Below are 18,980 nucleotides of genomic sequence, written 5' to 3' on the forward strand. Positions count from 1 at the left end.
CTGAACCTAGCATTACTAGATCGTTGAACCAACATACAGCGTTTGAATGGTAAAATTCACAAATGTTTCAGGCTCCACTGATGAAGTTAGTTCCCATATATAGTTCGGTTCAGAACACCAGCTCAGTTAATCTTGGTGGTGTTCATTCTCCGTCACTTGCTAGCACAGGAGCCTTAATTTCACATCTACATTTTTGTAGCTCTTAGTAACTCTGAAATGTTTCTATGTTTTGTCATGATAGGAAAAGCTCGATTGGAGTCAAAAGTGAAATTGGGCAAGTGAAATGGTTTCAGTTGGAATCTAGGGGTTGGGAAAGAGGAAAACATTAACTTGGTTTTTTTCCTGGTTCCATAATGGAGATATTTAATTTAAACTCAGTGCCAGTTGGCCCAACAGCTTATAGAAGATTTATTGACCTCCTAAGTTTCTGATGTTTTATAACTGTTCCTATAATTGTTTTATGCAGTAGGTGATGTTGGGGAGAAGCTGGACCAGATGGGAAATGCACCAATAAAAATAAGCACTGATATTGAGCAAGATGATTCTTCCAAAGAAGATGGGTTTGGAGCTGAGGTCATCAAAGTGTATATTTTTAAAGCTGAACCAGAAGATGATGTGGAAATAGGTAACTATTATGGTTTAATAATGTGTGCAGTTCAATCTTTTTTTAAGAAGTTACACTATCTTACCTCCTGTATCAATTTTACAGTGGACCGAAGGTGAACCAAAATACATTTAAAGGTCAACCAGCATATGAGCGAACAATAATTGGGCAAATTTTCATAACTATTTTAGCCAGAGTACTGTGGTAGAAAAAAAGCTCAACTGCCTCTTCATTAGAAACATTCATACTACTGACTGGATTCTTCCCTAATTTTAATGAACACTGGAACTGAAATCCAGAATCCATTTATTTTCCATGGCAATGACCAATCTCTATCAGATGATATCCATGGATCCCATTCCATGCTGTGGTGAATGGGAAGCCTGATTGAAAATTTAGATCCACAATGCTATTACAAATACAAATAGTTTACAGGTAGTGATCAGGATAATGTTTTGATCTAATCTTCGTGAAGTAGAATTTATTTCCTTGTTAATGTTCACATACCAGCAATTGTCTTCATGGGAGAAATAGCTAAGGATATAGTATATGTTTCTCTAGGGGTTTTTGTTTTTTCCATGATACTTAAACTTCAAGATAAGGAAGCACCGACTAGGAAAGTACAACACAAGTTTACACCATTTAGATTTTAGAGTGGATGTAGTGACAGAAACTTAACTTCACATACAAAATTTGCTAAAGTTGCTGCAAAGTGAGATTCATGAGTTCAGCATTCTCACTGCATACCTTGTCATGCTAATGAAGTATGTCACAAAAACTTTATTCAGCAAGCTCAGAAGAACCAAAAATGTTTGTCCAGTTTTGCTGCCCGAGTCAATTGGAGAAGTATCCCTTAGACAAGTTTTGATGCTTCCCAAAAATACATCTTTCCTGTCTAAGACAGCATTCCAAAGTAAATGGTAGGTTTTTTTGGAAAAGAAAGTACTAAAGCATTTTGGAAAACCTTTGTTCGAGAGGGGGATTTGAGGAGGGGAGAGATCATGATTTATGTGATAATCCAGTATTTGTAGGAAACTAGAAGTTTGGTGGATTTAATGGAAGAAGCTAATTTTTTTTTGGCTGTGTCCTACTTAGAATTACACATTGGCTATCTGGTAGGAAAGTAAGGAAGCTGATCTTGAAGGCACAGGCAAGGGTAATTAGTCTTGGCTTCTGGCAGTTGGGAAAGAATAAAAGGGGAAAGAATCACTGGGCACTACAAGGTATATAGCAATCCACAATGGCAGGGGGACAATTAATGGCACGTCAGACCACCACTCGGGAGGGAGGGAAATATTGTTATAGTTTTGGGGGTCAGGGCTTGTGGTTGGTGGAGTGGATTGGGTAGTTACAGTAGAATGGAGAAGCATTTCTGTTCATTTGGCTGCCTGGTCTTCAAAGTAGACCACTGTTATATTTTCATTGGAGTCACAGCTCCTCTGTGAGAGCCTGATTTAAATGTTAGAATAAACTGTTTTGTGTCTCAACCAGGATATACATGGCATGCAACTCATTGCTGACAACAAATGGGTTGGTGGCAAGTTAGGTTTGCATTATGCAACTTAAAATATTTAACCAGCCTGTTTCGGATAGGCAGGATAAAATTTCTTCCACCACCCTGTCTCTCCGAGTATGGAAAGCTGCTTTCAGCCCAGAGACAATTGGAACAGATACATAAGCAATAACACTGTGACCTGGATTATTTGCACTCAACAGTGAGTTGTGTACACCTGCCCAAGAACTTATACTGTGGTTTGCAGTTATCATTTGAAGCAGAGCAGCATCGTCTACAGAGGATCTGGAATCTGTGTGAACAAGGCCAGCAAAAATGTTTCTCGTCAACCAATCAGATTCCAGAATCCATCATGAGACCTGTAGATACTAAACCAGGTAGTGCAAGTTCAAATATTTAATTCAGTGTAACATGTACAAAAGTGAAAGAAGAAAGATGAGACTCAACGAAAATGTATTTCAATTATTTTACATTCAAGTTTTTAATCTCCTGACTTTAATTAATGAACCAAGACTACAAATATGTAAAAGTAACTTGGGAAGATTGTAACTTGGGAAATTTTACAGTTACCAAAGCTTACATTTAAAAAATTGGCCTTTTTCTGTCGTGTTAAATAGGTACATATTGAAGCTTCATGCCCATCATTTGTTTGAATGCTTTTTTTTTGAAGTGTGAACTTTGCATCTACTGAATTGAAAATTGAGCTGTCCTAGAGAAGGTTTGTTCACATTCAAGCATCCAAACTAAATTGTACAGTTTACGTCCTAATAACACTTTTCAAGCCTTTTGGTTCATTGCTTTGCATCTTGGTCATATTGTTGACAGCAGAATAATTAATGTAAGTTGTTTTGAGTTTTTCTTTAAAATCTGTTTTCTTATTTGAAGGTGAAACTGAAGTTATTACAGAGAATGACTATCAGAACGGTCACACCATAGCTGGAGTACTCGAACAAGGAAATGTTGGTAGAATGTCTCGGGAAAAGATGGTTTACATGGCGGTCAAAGACCCGGCTCAGGAAGATGATATTAGTAAGAAATTCTATGTACAGTTTCATTTAAGTGTTCATTCAAAAGCAAACTATATTTTATTTGAAAATAATTAATTTAGCCATGTTATTTGATAAATCAACCTCTGACTAGAGTTCAGATAGATAACCAAATTGTGGACTTTGTTTAACCATCTTTCAGAAAGAAGTGACTTTCGCTCTTTCTGTATGCAGTTGCATGGATATGTAAACCGAGCATCCTGGGTCCTTTGTTCAACCTGAAACGTTAGTGTTTACTGACTTGCTGTGCTCTTTTTAGAGTTGAAAGAAAGACTTTGTTAAAAAAATGTAAAAACAGAAATTAAAATAAGACAAATTGTACAAGTTTGAAAAATGTCTACATTTTAAATAGAGTTCTCTTTTAAAATGCAAGTTAACTGACTGACTGTGTCTTGCTGTGTCACTTCTATTTGTAATTTTTTTAGAATATGAAAGATGTTTGGATTAACACTTGTCAAAATTGAATAGTATAATTGCTGCTTTTGATTTGAAAGAAATTTCTAAAATTATATTTTATGAGCCTGTTATACCTATGACTCATCCATTAGAAATATCTAATTTACAATGGTTTCTGTAACCTAATATAACACTGGGTTATTTGGCACTGTCTAGATGTTTAGTGGAGGTAAAATAATTGAATACTGGAAAGTCAGTGTTGGTGTTAGTATAAGAAAAGTAATGATATTTCAGATGGAGACCCTTCATCAGAACTGCTACAGGGCAGCTAACTTTAATGGATAGGCAATAATAAGGAAAGGTGTTGAGAAAGCACAGAGGCATAAGTTTAGAGACTGTAAATGGGCTTAAAGGCATAGAACTGATGTCAGTATATTATGAAAGAGTTTGACATTTTGCGTGACATACAAATACAATTTATATTAGTTATTCGTTTGCTACTGTTGTGTGTTTATAATCTTATTCCTATACTTTCCCCTCTCTTTGTATTGCCCCGTCCTGATACAGGGCTCTGTTCTCTGGCTACACCATATGTAATGAATGAGTAGGTGTTGTGTTTTATAGTCTTTATTCTGAGATTTTTTTTTTGTATGCGGATCTTTTTTTTTCGAAAAATAAACTTGCATCATAGCCTACTTCTCAATTGAAGTGTTGGTTTATACCTGTGCACTGAATTTGAGAGAGCAACAGAACAAGACTGAATGTTAAGGTATAATGCATCAATGATAGGTAAAATAACTTGTATTTTCCAAAGGAAATTTTTGACAATGTTATTCAACTTTGTTGGCGTAAATGTGTAACTGTATTATCTGCAGGAAAATTTGTGATACATTTTCTGTTTGTTTGAAAATTGCTATGAATTATGCACTTAGCATCTAGTTTTGAACTGCTACACAGGTGTCAAATACTCAATTAGTGTAGAGCTCTCCCTACAGACCCTGACTGAATTTGTACAAACGACTTTTCCAGTGCTCACCAGTGTGCTTTCCGTTGACAAATTAAACTGCCGATTTTTAAATTTTCGTAAACTGCACTAATTGTCTAGATTTTAAATGAACAATATTGGCCGAAGTCTTATCTTCATATCATCAAAATCAAAAATCTAAATATCTTTAATGCTGAGATAAACAGCTTTTTGGAGTCTTAGGGAATCGAATAATAGCATAAGCTGGCAAGAAAGTGAAGTTAAAATCCAAGGTCAGCCAGAATTGTAGTAAATGGCTGAACAGGCTCATCAGACCATATGGTCTACTGCTGTTCTTGTGTTCCATCAACCCCACATTACCCAATCTGGCCCACTGACCCAAAACGCTCTTCTGCTGCCAATATACACTCCTTCACCCCTTCCCATGTCCTAATTGCTAGCTTGCTGTCTTGGTCATGTGCTCAGTCTTTGACGTGAGACCATTAGCTTCCATATTGAAAAGGTTTTAATGTCATGTGAAGTAGGGTCAGGTGGATTAGTGTCTTCTTTTGTCTTGACATCTTTGGCACTCAGCAGTCTTCCCCAGGGTTGGCTGCACTGACCCACTGCAGCCAGTGGTAATGCATAAAACATTGATGTTGACTGGAAGAAGCTTTATCAATTAACTTGATAAAATGTTGAATCACTTTACACTAAAATATTATTCATGATTTATTCAGATTGTGCTGATATTGCTGATGAAGTTTACATGGAGGTAATTGTTGGGGATGAGGAGGCAACAACGGTCCATGAGACACCGATAGAAGATTCTGGCATCAACAAAGCCTTTGTACCCGTCGCATGGGCTGCTGCATGTGGTAAGAAATGTGAGGCTTGGTGATTTTACACTTAGCATTTCTTTTCAAATTCAAGATTTTTTTTAAATGCGCATTCCAATATTTTAAATAGTCCAGTGAAAAGGTAGCAGAAAGACTATTCCACACAATTAACAAAGCATTGGAAAATGGTAGACTGCCAGAGATTCTAATCCTAACAAAAGGAGAAAATGTAAAAATAGCTAGAGACCAAAGGTATAATAATGAACAGTTAGTATGAATTTAAAAAGAGAAAGTCTTGTTTGACAAACATCATTGAAGTATTTGAGGACTATTACAAGGGTAATATTTATTTTTACCTTCAATAAAGTGCCACATACATTGATGAATACAGTAAGGACATGTAGAGTCAGGGCAAAAGTATAATAATGAGGGTTCTGAAGAAGGGTCCTGACCCGAAATGTCAACTTTCCTACTCCTCTGATGCTGCCTGACCTTCAATGTTCCTCCAGCTCCACACTGTGTTGACTGTGACTCCAGCATCTGCAGTTCTTGCTGTCTCATAATGAGTAGCTGTTTGTTTGCAAGAATGTAATTGGAGAGTAGGGGCAGCATTTGGTAAGTGGGGTCCAACAAAGAACGGTGCTGGAACCACAGTTGTATGCAATGTGTAATAATAAGGATCTCGACTTCAAAATCAATTATACACTTTCCAGCTTCTCTCCAGCGAGCCAGAAACTGGATGTACCCTGATGGAGGTGTGTTTGGTCTTGTTGGAAGTCCTGCACTCTGACTACATGATAATTGCTCAGAAAGTTTTTAAATTCCCAATGGGAAAATTGCCCTGCATTTGGAACCCTCTGTTAAAGTCTGCAATTCTAAATTAGAAATGAAGACTTTGGAAGGTTCTGACTTGCCTAGTGTTACCCAGGAAATATCACACATATCAAAACCTGCGCCAACACCAGGCTAACTATATAACGGAGCCACTTAAATATTCAGGTCGACCCCAGTGCCTGACCCAGTTTACCGTCTCAGTCACTTACCTGCCCATATGCCACCTGCCATTGTTCTTTGGACAGTTATCATGAACTTGCAATGTTTACTCTTTCTTTCTCCACAGATGCTGCCAGACATGCTGAGTTTTTCCAGCCTTGTCTGTTCATATTACAGATCTCCAGCATCCACAGTATTTTGAATTAATTTTCTTGTAAAACCTTAAATATTTTGAGATAATGGCAAAAATAGTCGTTTATATCCCATTCTGAACTAACTACCACAAATTTATCATTACTATCCTTGAGGACTTAAGCTGGATTCCTATCAAGCAACATATTAAGTTTAAACTCCATGCTTGTCTTAGACATAACCTTATGTTTGCAATCTCCTCACGATTTGTGTGTTCGCTAACTCTGACTAGCCTTTATTCTATTGATTCCGGAACCATTAGTGCCCTTAATCCTACTCTCTGGAACTCCTCGGCCAACTCCCTGTGCCTCTCAACCTTGAATTTCTCCAGTCAGAACTACTATAATGCTTATTTAGCCAGATACAATTCACTAGACTGTCGCTCCTAATTTCTTCTTCCATTGTCAGCATCCACTTTCCAATCTAATTCCACATATAAGCATTGTAGCAAGTTTTTCATTGAAGTTGCTGATGTAATACAGGCTCAGAAAATTCTAGCTTCCATTTTTAAATAGCATGGTAATCCTACTGAGTAATTTGTAGGTACTTGGTGAGGACAGTCATTTAGCCTACTGGCCCTCTGGATGTTGTTTAATAATGGCTGTGTCAGTAAGTTGTTACAGGATGTCTGGCACATTTAGCTCAGTGAAGGAACATGTCCCAAGAAAAAAGGGGATTAGGGAAAAATTGAAGTACTTTTATTTTTGTTCATTGGTTAAAAAGATTATTTGATTTATGATTCATTGCATCCTTACATTGAACCACATGAACCAGAATTTTGGAAATCTAAGCATAAGTATAGAATAGATTATAATATAACCGATGGGTTCAAGATCGACTCTCTATTTCTTTGCTTCATTATGCCCTTCTTTCAGCACACACACACACTCCCCCAATCTTGAAGAATTACTGTGTATGTGTATGTAAGCTGCATGAACCTGATAGCCAATTATTTCACCTCCCATATTGAAACCGAGAGTCTGGAATATGTTGAGAGCTTTCTATACTTTGGCGGCCACCTCTTTCAAAAGATCACCGTTGTCAAGAAGATCCAACACTGGATTAGCTATGCTAACTCAATCTTCTATAAATTATGGCAATGACTGTCTTAACAAGAAAGACCTTTGTAAATCAATAAAAGTCCTGCTGTTCAGTTTTGTCGTCACCGCATCACTACTGCAGTGAGACCTGGACTGTGTATCAATGACACATAAGCCACTATAAAAATCCCAACAGCAATTCCTCTACCTTTGCTGATCCTTTAGATTAATAAAGGAAAAGCCACCATTTGCAGAAAGAAAAGAATCTTTGATATTAATATGTTCTGCAAAATATCTGAATATATAAGATGCATTGTTATGAAATATTTATTGATATTAGTTCTTTAGGTTACTGTCTTTCAAAATTGCATTGTTTCCCTCAAGGTAACAATTTTGAGACAAAGATAGAAAACAAGAATGGCACTTCAAGTCAGTTCCTACAAATAAGTGATAGCACAAACACTACCAGAGTGCTGAAGCAAAAAGCAAGGAAAAAGAGGCGGGGTGATGGCAGACAGTGGCATACAGGTAAGAGTAGTTACTCATTGGGAGTCAGTGGGCTTTTTCTGTACCATTTAAAAGCAAGTGTTTCAGTTGAACGTTTTTCTCAGATTTCAATGAGAATTAATGTTTCAAAGCAGACTGTACATTATCCAAAATCAGTACTTACTCATTGAACTTGATTGTTAAAATAGTAAAGAATTTATTAAGCCAAGAGATAAGTAAGACTTAATAATGTGCATTTAATAGCCTAGAACAAGATGACTTAATTGCAACACCTAACTGAGGTTGAGTCTACAGTAAATGATGAGTGTGAGAAATGGAGAGGAATGCCAACTACAAAGTAAGCAACCTTAAGAAAGAATTTAGTCTATAGATGGAGAAAAAAACAGAGCCAACCATGGGTCTGTAAATTGGATTTAACAGGTCATTTATTACGTCTCTCTGTGAGAGGATATAATTAGATCTATCTTTGTAATCTGTACTCTGTGTGTACATTGGGTCATTGGGTTTCTCTGAGTGCAAATACTTTTCACCAGGAGAAAATTAAGGATGTTTGTCTTCAAATGTTAGTTATTCATGATGTCTGGCACTGTGACATTATCCAAAAAGCATTTTTCATATTACTGTACAGTATACAAGGCATGCCCGTTAAAGACTGTCAATTTAATTACTCCAGCTAGAAAAAATTTCATTGATATTTCTTGCATTTTCTTGTATGCCTGTAAATGTTCCCCATGGGGTCCTTGCAAACAAATCTAGCAGGCATTAGGCCTTTCTCTGAGATGCGAAAATGGCCATTTTTCACTTCTTTTGGTTGCAAATGCGAGTTCTTCCTCTTTTTTTGCAGCGAAATTAGACGTGATTACAACATGATTAGGAAGATCAAAAACCAGCCTATTTTGTAGGTTAGTTTCATTTTCAAGCAATTTATTTTGCTCCAAGTTTATAGCTCCTAGAATCCTATCAGTTGTTTAGCCTATTTTCATTTCTCAAACAGCAATAATATAAAGATTGCATTCTTTTTGTGACATGAACATAGAACATAACAGCGCAGTACAGGCCCTTCGGCCCTCGATGTTGCGCCGACCTGTGAAACCAATCTGAAGCCCATCTAACCTACACTATTCCATTATCATCCATATGTTTATCCAATGACCATTTAAATGCCCTTAAAGTTGACAAGTCTACTACTTTTGCAGGCAGGGCATTCCACGCCCTTACTACTACGGAAGGTTAGGAGCGATGGTGAATACCCAACAGGAGGTGGGGTTGGGGGTGGCAAGTAAGGGAACATGGTGCAAAATAAGATGTGGGCAGCAGAGTTTTGGAATTGTGATTGCTTCTATTTGCCAGGAATAGCTAAAGCAACAAACGATCCTCTGCTACAGGGAATGTCCTCAGTATTTACTCAAAGCACAGAAAGTATTTGACAGAGTGGATACCAGATAAATAGGCAGAATAAGTATATATTCTAAGATTTTTCAGCACATTGTGTAAATGCTGGTAGAGAAATCCACAGTTCACAATAACATGAAGAAGATGAAGGAAGAAAGCTTGCTCATCACTTTTTTTTTATTGTTTTTTAAAGCTGTCATCATAGGTCCTGATGGACAGCCCATAACAGTATACCCATGTCACATCTGTGGAAAGAAATTTAAATCCAGGGGTTTTTTAAAAAGGCACATGAAGAACCATCCTGAGCAGACCACTAAAAAGAAGTATCAGTGCACAGACTGTGACTATACAACAAATAAAAAAGCAAGTTTTCATAATCACTTGGAAAGTCACAAGCTCATCAACAAAGGAGAGAAAACATATGAGTACAATGAGTACGGAAAACGATTTGCTCAGGCAGGAGCACTAACTGCTCACAAACTGGTCAGTAGGGAAAAAGAAACTAAAATGCATAAATGTAAATTTTGTGATTATGAGACAGCCGAACAGGGTCTTCTCAATCGCCACCTGTTGGCAGTGCACAGCAAGAATTTTCCACACATCTGTGTGGAGTGCGGAAAGGGATTCCGTCATCCATCAGAACTCAAGAAACATATGCGAACTCACACAGGAGAGAAACCGTACCACTGCCAGTACTGTGAATACAGGTCTGCTGATGCGTCTAATCTGAAGACCCATGTGAAAACTAAGCACAGCAATGAGCTGCCATACAAATGTGACCACTGTCCTCAAACATTTTTGGATGACAAAGATCTGCAGAAACATGCCACTTTATTTCAGGCACATAGGACCCATCAATGCCCACATTGTGACCACAGAAGCTCCAACTCTAGTGACCTTAAACGTCATATAATATCTGTACACACCAAGGAATTCCCACACAAATGTGAAGTATGTGATAAAGGATTTCATCGTCCATCAGAGCTGAAGAAACATATGTCAACTCATAAGGGTAAAAAGCTTCATCAGTGCAGGCACTGTGATTTCAAAATTGCAGATCCTTTTATACTTAGCCGCCATATTCTTTCAGTCCATACTAAGGACCTTCCTTTTAAATGTAAAAGGTGTAAGAGAGAATTTCGACAGCAAAGTGAGCTTAAGAAGCACATGAAGACGCATAGTGGCAAGAAAGTTTACCAGTGTGAATATTGTGAATATAGTACTACGGACGCTTCAGGCTTCAAGCGTCACGTAATATCTATTCACACAAAGGACTATCCTCACCGTTGCCAGTTTTGCAAAAAAGGCTTCCGTAGGCCATCGGAAAAGAACCAGCATATAATGCGGCATCATAAAGAGGCTATAATGTGATGCACAGACAGGAAAATGTTTTACGCAAAATTTAATAATACATTTAATTGGCACGGCTCGTGAACTGTTTCTCCTGGTCTCAACTTGAATGTTGTTTCTCAACCTACCTTTCATTCTTTGTATTATAAGTTTTTAAAAGGTACAGGAGTTGGGAAGAGGAGTCAATTGTACAAATGTTTTAGTTTCTTCACACAATCTGACTAATAGTGTTCTGGTTTGCCATAATTGTGAAGCCATTCAGCAAGTTCTCTGTTCTTGACAACTTGACTCAAGTTTAATTCATATGCAGTTGAAAAATATTGTATTCTATGCTACTCTGTGAAACTCGTAATTAGACCTTTAAAATTGTTTCCATTTCATTGTTAATCCTGGTAAATACCTGATTTACGGAACAGATGTTAAAAATCTATTTTTAACTTTTTTAAATTCAAACATAAACCCCAATAGTGATTTTTAACAAATAGCCCGGCAGATGCAAGTACAGACCACTTTTCAAAAAGCTTAATGAAAAGACTGGTTCAGTGGATGCAATGGAACTCCTTTTGATTCACTCCTCAGTTGCTACAGCTTCCTACAGACTTATATTTTACCAAAGCAAGTGTAACTCAATGTAACCAGTGTGGATCTGTGCCATACTGTTGAGAATTGGACTGTTTTCTCTCATGGCATGAGTGATTCTGTGCATCCCTTTTCAAATACTTTTAATCTGCGGATTATAATATGGGCGTACTTTATGAATAAAGCAAGCTGGTTCAGGGCTATTTAATCGATACAAATCTTGTTTTGACATTGTTATGCATATAATGTATAGGAAGTGGTATGATGGATATAGTTTTTTAGCTGGTTACTGCTCACACATTAAATGGTTGTTCACTTTGTGAATTTTTAACTTTATTCATTGTGTTGTGGTAGTTTTTTTGTGTTTTTTTTCATATGTTGTCAATTTTTGTTTTGCACCAGATGAGAATCAGTTGCTCGAGAATTCAAAATGTTCTATTTCCAAAATACAAAATGTTAATTTAGTAATGCCTCTTAGATTTTAAAAAAAAAAACTTGTGTTTTATGTGGCTGTAAAGGTTGTACACTCTGTAAAATAAGAGATCTTTTGTCACTGTTCTGTGGGATTACTATTTCTAAATGTTCTTAATGTGATGAGTATATCAATAAACTGCATCTGTTGCACTGAAAGTTACTTTATGGTCAATTCCACAATTTCTCCTGGCAGCCGAACCACTGATTTTTGACAAATGCTTTCCAAACAATTTTATTCCCTCAGTGTTAATTTATTTAATCCTGTTGGCTGCACTGCTGTAAGAATAGTGTCGTCTCTGATTTCTCTCCATGGGTGGTGCTGGACTTGCTGGATTTTTCCAGCAATTTCTGTTTTTGTTTTGGATTTATAGCATCTGAAGTTTGGTCAGTTTTTATTTAGGTAAGCTACCCTGTGAATTGAGAAAGTAAAAATGGCAGAAAGTATTGATTAGATAATTTCTAATTACAATATTGGAAGTTTAAATATTTTTAGATTAAGGAAATAATTAGGACGGCAAAGGGTATTCGACCAGCTCCTGGGAAAGTGTGAATGTAGATTGTAATAAAGCTTAACTTCAATTGAGAACTAGGATGAAAAGGCCTAATTTAAAACATTTTAGGAAATGAGAAGGGAAAAAAAGAGGAAACTTCAGAAAAGCACTGATCATGATTTTGCTAAACTAAAAGGGGAGATGAAGGTTTGGGATGAAGAGACAGAAGTTGTGTATCCAAGCATACACTAGAGGTGCTGTTAACTTCTCACAAGGTATGGAAACTGTTCAAATTTTGGCACGTTTGAGCCAATGAAGATTTGAGTCTCATGTTCTTTGACAGCAATTAATAATATGAGAAATTAGTTGTCTGTCATAATGAGGCAGTAATCCAATCTAATGGATTGACGACATGAAAACCTATAGACATATTAAAGAAACGGCACAGAAGAGCTATCTAAATTTTCTTCATCCATCACCTCATTTATAAGGGAGAGAAAGAAATGGTGGCTAATTTGAGGGAAAAAAAAACTTTGTCAGATTTCCTAAGATGGGGATGGTTAGACCAAAGGATTTGAAGAGGTGGAAGAAACATCACCACGAATGTTCAAATTTGATTTAAAGAATTCTGTAAACTCCATTTGAAGTGAGAGGAAAACAAAAACAACTTAGATTTATATGACACCTTCAACTTAATAAAACGTCCCAAGGCACTTTATAAGAGCATTATTAAACAAGAGGGTTCAATAAGAATAGGAACTGAGAACTGACTTTTTAGATATTAATTCTCATGAAGTGAGAATCACAGCACAGCAAAGTGAACCTGAAACTTTGACTTTACCTTGCAGGATATGTACTTTTGATTGTGGAGAACAGAGAATTGTAATGGTTGTTGTGATGAAGCACAATTTAGCAATTTAAAGTTAATCAGCATAAATGTCTGTCTTTGTCACCCTTTGGTTTGAGGAAGAGAAGTGGAAATTATGACAGGAATATGTTCTAACAGTTGCAATTTAGACCCTCTTTTTCCCAAATGCATTGATTACAGTGCAAATTTGCCTGCTAATCAGAGTCCTGCCAATTTTCACTTCACTGTTGATTTCATGGACAAATCATCAAGGGGTTACTGAGTGGTTAACACCACTTAAAGCTAGCTTGCACACTTACTTAAAGTTAACCTTCATTTAAGATGATGTGAATTGTGGCTGAAGCAGGTGCTGATATTTCTGTAGGGAGTGACACTGATCTGAGAAACATTGAAGAATGACACAGATAGGATCGGAAAAGGCTCTGGAGAGACACAAGTTAGCCAGGAAGGAGCTGAAGAAAGGGCTTAGGAGAGCAATAAGGGGGCATGAGAAAACCTTGGCAGATAGGATCAAGGAAAACCCCACAGTTCCCTGAAAGCTGCCACCCAGGTGGATAGAGTTGTTAAGAAGGCGTATGGTGTGTTAGCTTTCATTAATACAGGGATTGAGTTCAAGAGCCGTGAAGTTATGCTCCAGCTATACAAAAGCCTGGTTCGGCCACATCTGGAGTATTGTGTCCAGTTCTGGTCGCCTCATTACAGGAAAGATGTGGAAGCATTGGAAAAGGTGCAGAGGAGATATACCAGGATGTTACCTGGAATGGGGGGAAGGTCTTACGAGGAAAGGTTGAGAGAGCTAGGGCTTTTCTCTTTAGAACGACGAAAGATGAGAGGTGACTTGATAGAGGTGTACAAAATGATCAGAGGTATAGATAGAGTGGATAGCCAGAGACTTTTTCCTAGGGTGGAGGTAGCTATTACGAGGGAGCATAGTTTTAAAGTGAGTGGAGGTAGATATCGGGGAGACGTCAGAGGTAGGTTCTTTACTGAGAGAGGGGTCGGGGTGTGGAATGCATTGCCGGGTAGGGTAGTGGAGTCGGCCTCATTAGGGGCATTTAAGCGGCTATTAGATAGGCGTATGGATGATAGTATATGGTAGGGGTAGAGGTTAGATAGACGTTAGGTTTAGGGTAAAAGTTCAGCACAACATCGTGGGCCGAAGGGCCTGTACTGTGCTGTACAGGTCTATGTTCTATATTCAATTCTAAAGTTGCCATTGTCCTAGAGGAGCACAGAGCTGCTGTCATTAGAAAGAATGTTAGTTTAACCTGAGGGTGAGTTCGGACCTTAATGATAACCTCAGCCAGTGTAAGAATTGAACCCATGCTGTTAGCATCTCTGTACATCTCAAACCAACCATCTGAGCCAGACACATGCCCCCACACCCACCGAATGGTTACATCTTTTATATTCACAGATTATACAGCAGACTTTGTGAAAGTCAGAGGCCATCAGTATGGACTAATCCAATGAGCTAAGCACACCCAAGTATTTAGCTGGATGCTTATCTGTATTAAAAGTAATTTGCTAATCTTAGACCCACATTCCCAATCTAAAACAAAAATCATCTGCTTCTAAATGCCTCTTCATGAATGAATGTTGTGAATAGAGGGCACCTAATATTGAAACATGAGACTGCTACATGTAACCATTCTATTGCTATCTCCTTCAATTTTTGTTTTGTTGTATGGTCCTACAGTCAGTTTGTTACCTAACTTTTCATTTCAACCCCAAAGTGCAAACTTAATTTCCTCAGGTCAGTGAAGTTTATTGACTCTCCTTGAATCATCAGTGAAGGCACTTCTTGATCAGATTTGTGAAACAATTTTCTTTAAAGCTGTGTTGGATATCCTTTATAATTCCATATTGTCCACGTGTTTGTTTATAGTACCCTTATGATATTTTCCCTTAGCTGTGCACTATGGAAAGTTGACTCGCTAGTCAATCCCGTTTTGAATAAGAACGCCAATATGTGCCCTTCTCCAATCATTTGGCATTATGCCAGATCTCTGCAGGCCTGGGTGGCACACCAGACTTTCATAATTTTATTCAGCATCCTTGAATAAATGAGGCCAGGCTTTAATGTTTCTTTTTACTTGAACTGCTTTAATTTAACTAATACTTTGAGTGCACATTCTCACACCCTACCTCCTGTAAGGACTTTATTCCATTCTCCCCAGATTTTCCATTTCTGTCACCTCTGTTCAGATATTGAAAGTTTCATACTAACATTTTATGCCTTTTGTATAAATTCAAGGATACCGTTTTTCCTAGACTCCAGTTATGTTACACACAGAAAACTCTTCCCTTCAATATTTCTCCAAGCCAGACTGCTTGAAATTAGTCGTGTAAAAGAAACTTACTTGTTGTACTAGTTGGGCATGTTGCTGTCATCTTCAAAAATATAAGGACGTAAGTTGGAGGAAGAGTAGACCATTAGGCCTCCAGAGCCTGCGCCACTATTCAGTACGATCATGACTTTGAATTCTCTCTTCACCGACTGGTTTTTGGGAATATAATGGGTGTGTATTCCTCTCAAGACTATGTCAGCGGCTCTGAAAGACCAATTGAAATGATGTTCTTCACTTGTTCATATTAATGACCCTGTTATTCAATCACTTTAGTCTCAGATAATCAGTTATTTTGTCTTCACTGTAGCTTGATATTAAAAATTCTTATGGTAAGGATTTGTAATGTTAAAACACCAATACATGCATAGTTTTTTAAAAAGTCTTCGAAGGGCACCATCATTGTGAATACCACCGCCAGGTGTTGCAACAAAGGCATATGCACATGAACACAGATCATGACAAGCTGACATTACTGCACACAATTTATTGGCGATGGCAAGTGAGGAGCAGCAGCAACCCGAGCCTGCCAGGCACAGCCTGTCAATTCCAGGATGGGCCCTAAATGGGCAGTGCAGATTCTGTCATTAGGAGGAACAATCTGGTAAAACTGGATAGAGTGGTTGATTTGCATGTTAAGATAAATGTAGTACTCGGCTCTGTAAAATTAAATCTCAGTATGTAGAATGTATAGCACAGAAATTCAACAGTTCTGTTACAGAGAAAAGCATTTAATTTGAATTTCTCAATATAACTTTCATTTGGCATGAGCCATAGAGGTGGAAATTATGCTTTTACTTCAGTAGATGCTTATTTGATGTCCCCTTCGTAGAAATTAGCATTGGCGTGAATTTTATAAATTTATCTGTTAACATTAAGCAGTGCAATGTATTCACTTGCCACAAGATGGTGAACTGGTTAAAATGGATCATACATTCCTCCATGCGGATCAAGGTCTATTTAAAATATTAGGAATATGATGTTGGAAAACATTACCGTGTGGTATTGTCTTGTCTTAAGGATAACATCTGTTACTGTCATTAAGTCTTGGCTAATTGCATGTTATGAACAGATGCATATTTGAAGTCTCTTCTGGATTTTTAGTTTCAATTTTCCCAGTACTGGAAAGCTTTTGAAATCAGTTCAATAGAAAAGCTTTGGCTGCAATGTTGTATGGATGTAATTTGCTTGAATGGTTAATGCATGTGAACATCATGTTTCTCAGCATAGTTTTCTTCTGTTGTGGGTTTTTATGCTTGTAGTTCAGTTCCAAGGGATTTGAGAAATGTTGTGGAGTGTAATATACCAAACCTGAAGTAGAGCCCCCAAATTTTAAACAATTTGGAACGTTTCTGTTATGTTTTGGCTTTGTTTGGAGCTTATATATTTATTTGCAGTTGACATTCCAACATTTTTCTTAAATGGTGACAAGAAGCTAAATGAAACTTCACCTTTGTGTAAATCTGTGATTTCAGTCCATAGGAGATTTCCTACCAATATGGATAAATGTGACAATTACAGATAAGCTGTAAAGAAATCTAGAAATGTAATGCATAGGTATTGCAATAACAAAAAACATCGGTGTTGCTTAGAATGGGACTAATAGTGAGTGAGTGTTGTTGTTGTTGTTGTTGTTAGAATCTCCATTGTTTTTAGGTTCTATTTTACATCAGCCATCATAAAATCTTACAAAAGCCACTGTTCGTCATGTGTGCTGGCTTCTCAAAAGATCTATCAAACTCGTTTCCAAATCCCAGCTTTTCCTCCATTAGTGTGAATTATGCCTCTTTTTAGTACATGTCCATTTCCTATAGAACATGTTTCCATCAGCCTTCTGGTTAGTGCTTTCCAGATCTCAACAATCCCAAGTGTGAGGAGAAGAAAGTCTCATTTCCTCTTCAATTCTTTTTGTCAATTATTTTAAAGATACAGCCTCTGGTCACTGACACAGTTGGACTCCTGCTGTTCTAGGAAAACCCTTCAGAATTTGAATCCTTCTATTGGGACTCCTCTCAAGCTTTCCTTGTCTAAAATTAACAATCCTGACTTCTCCAATCTCTGTATCCTCTCCAATTCTTTGACTTTCTTTCTAAAATGTGACTCCCACAATTGAATCCACAGTTAATAGTACGTCTAGGAGTCAACCAATTTAAAGGGATCATATGACTGCCTGATTCTTGCTTACAATGAACTTTTCTTTTGAATCCATGTAGCCTATACACTTGTCTTATAACTTGCAGTGCCACCTCCAAAGATTTTTGGATATAAACTTGTCAGGTCCATTTTCTTTCACATCCTTCTCAAACAGCTATCACTCTTATTGTCTCCATGTTAGTCATTCCAAAGTGCACCACTGCACATTTATGTGCGTTAAGCTACATGTAACTATTTCATAAGTCTTTCATAATGTGAACCATAAGACCTTAAGATTATGGGTACAGAAGGAAGCTATTCAGCCCATCAAGTCTGATCTAATATCTAATGAATTATGGCTAATTTGATAATCCTCAACTCCACTTATCTACCTTTTTGCCCATAACCCTTGATTCCCATAGTGATTGAAAATCTGCTTGTCTCAACCTTGAATATATGTGAAGACCCAACCTCGACAGCCCTTTTGCAGTAAAGAATTCCACAGATTCAATGCCCTCAGAGAAATTCTTCCCCATCTCTGAATTAAATGGGCAACCCCTTACTTTGAGATTATGCTCCCTGCTCTTAGACATTTCCAGAAGTGGAAACAAGCTTTTTGCATTTGCCTCTCATTCTTCTAAACTCCAATGAAAACTGGCCCATTCTTCTCAACCTATCCTTATAAACAAGCCCCTCCATACTTGGGATCAATCTACTGAATCTTTTCTGGACTGTGTCCAACGCTAGTAAAGCTTTCCTTAGGAAAGTATATCTTCCTTCCTCTATTCATGCTAGTATACCAACCCCAACACCAACACCACATGTTCTTTTTAAGTAGCCCAATGTTTGATACCTTATTGAATGCTTCTAAAAATCCAAATACATTACATCTTGTTTGTTACCATGTAAAAGAATTTGTCAGCCATGATTTCCTTCAAGAAACCATGTTGACTCTGTTTCAATATGTTACATTTTTCTAAATTCTCTGCTATTACACCCTTTATAACAGACTGTAACATTTTCCCAATGTTAGGTTTACTGGCCTTGGTTACCTGTTTATTTTTTTTTTTGTTTTTTATTGTCTCCTTCCCTTCATAAGTACGAGTATTACATTTGCAATTTTCCAATCCACTGGCAATTTTCCACAATCAAAATATTCTTGGAAGATAGTGGATACACCAGTAGCTCTGTAGCCACTTTGTTTAATATCTTAGGGTGCAACCCATCAAAAAAGATGAAATGATCAGCCTT

At 37.4% G+C, this 18,980-nt stretch overlaps 1 protein-coding gene across 5 annotated transcripts in view; it reads left to right on the forward strand.

Annotated features, from left to right (window-relative positions):
• The window catches only part of znf711 (zinc finger protein 711), a 51,134-nt gene extending 39,085 nt beyond the window's left edge, over nucleotides 1-12,049 (forward strand). For 3 of the 5 annotated variants that reach the window (XM_048605008.1, XM_048605007.1, XM_048605009.1), the window contains 5 exons: nucleotides 467-625; nucleotides 3,003-3,146; nucleotides 5,264-5,410; nucleotides 7,972-8,115; nucleotides 9,680-12,049. In XM_048605008.1, coding sequence (XP_048460965.1) covers nucleotides 467-625; nucleotides 3,003-3,146; nucleotides 5,264-5,410; nucleotides 7,972-8,115; nucleotides 9,680-10,857 — 1,772 coding nt within the window. In that variant the 3' untranslated portion in view covers nucleotides 10,858-12,049. The remainder of the gene's footprint in view (nucleotides 1-466; nucleotides 626-3,002; nucleotides 3,147-5,263; nucleotides 5,411-7,971; nucleotides 8,116-9,679) is intronic. The other 2 variants (XM_048605010.1, XM_020534289.2) reach the window with 1 other exon arrangement.
• The last annotated feature ends 6,931 nt before the right edge of the window (nucleotides 12,050-18,980 follow it).

The sequence above is a fragment of the Rhincodon typus genome, chromosome 14 (genome assembly GCF_021869965.1).
Source record: "Rhincodon typus isolate 14 chromosome 14, sRhiTyp1.1, whole genome shotgun sequence".
NCBI classification, from domain to species: Eukaryota; Metazoa; Chordata; class Chondrichthyes; order Orectolobiformes; family Rhincodontidae; genus Rhincodon; species Rhincodon typus.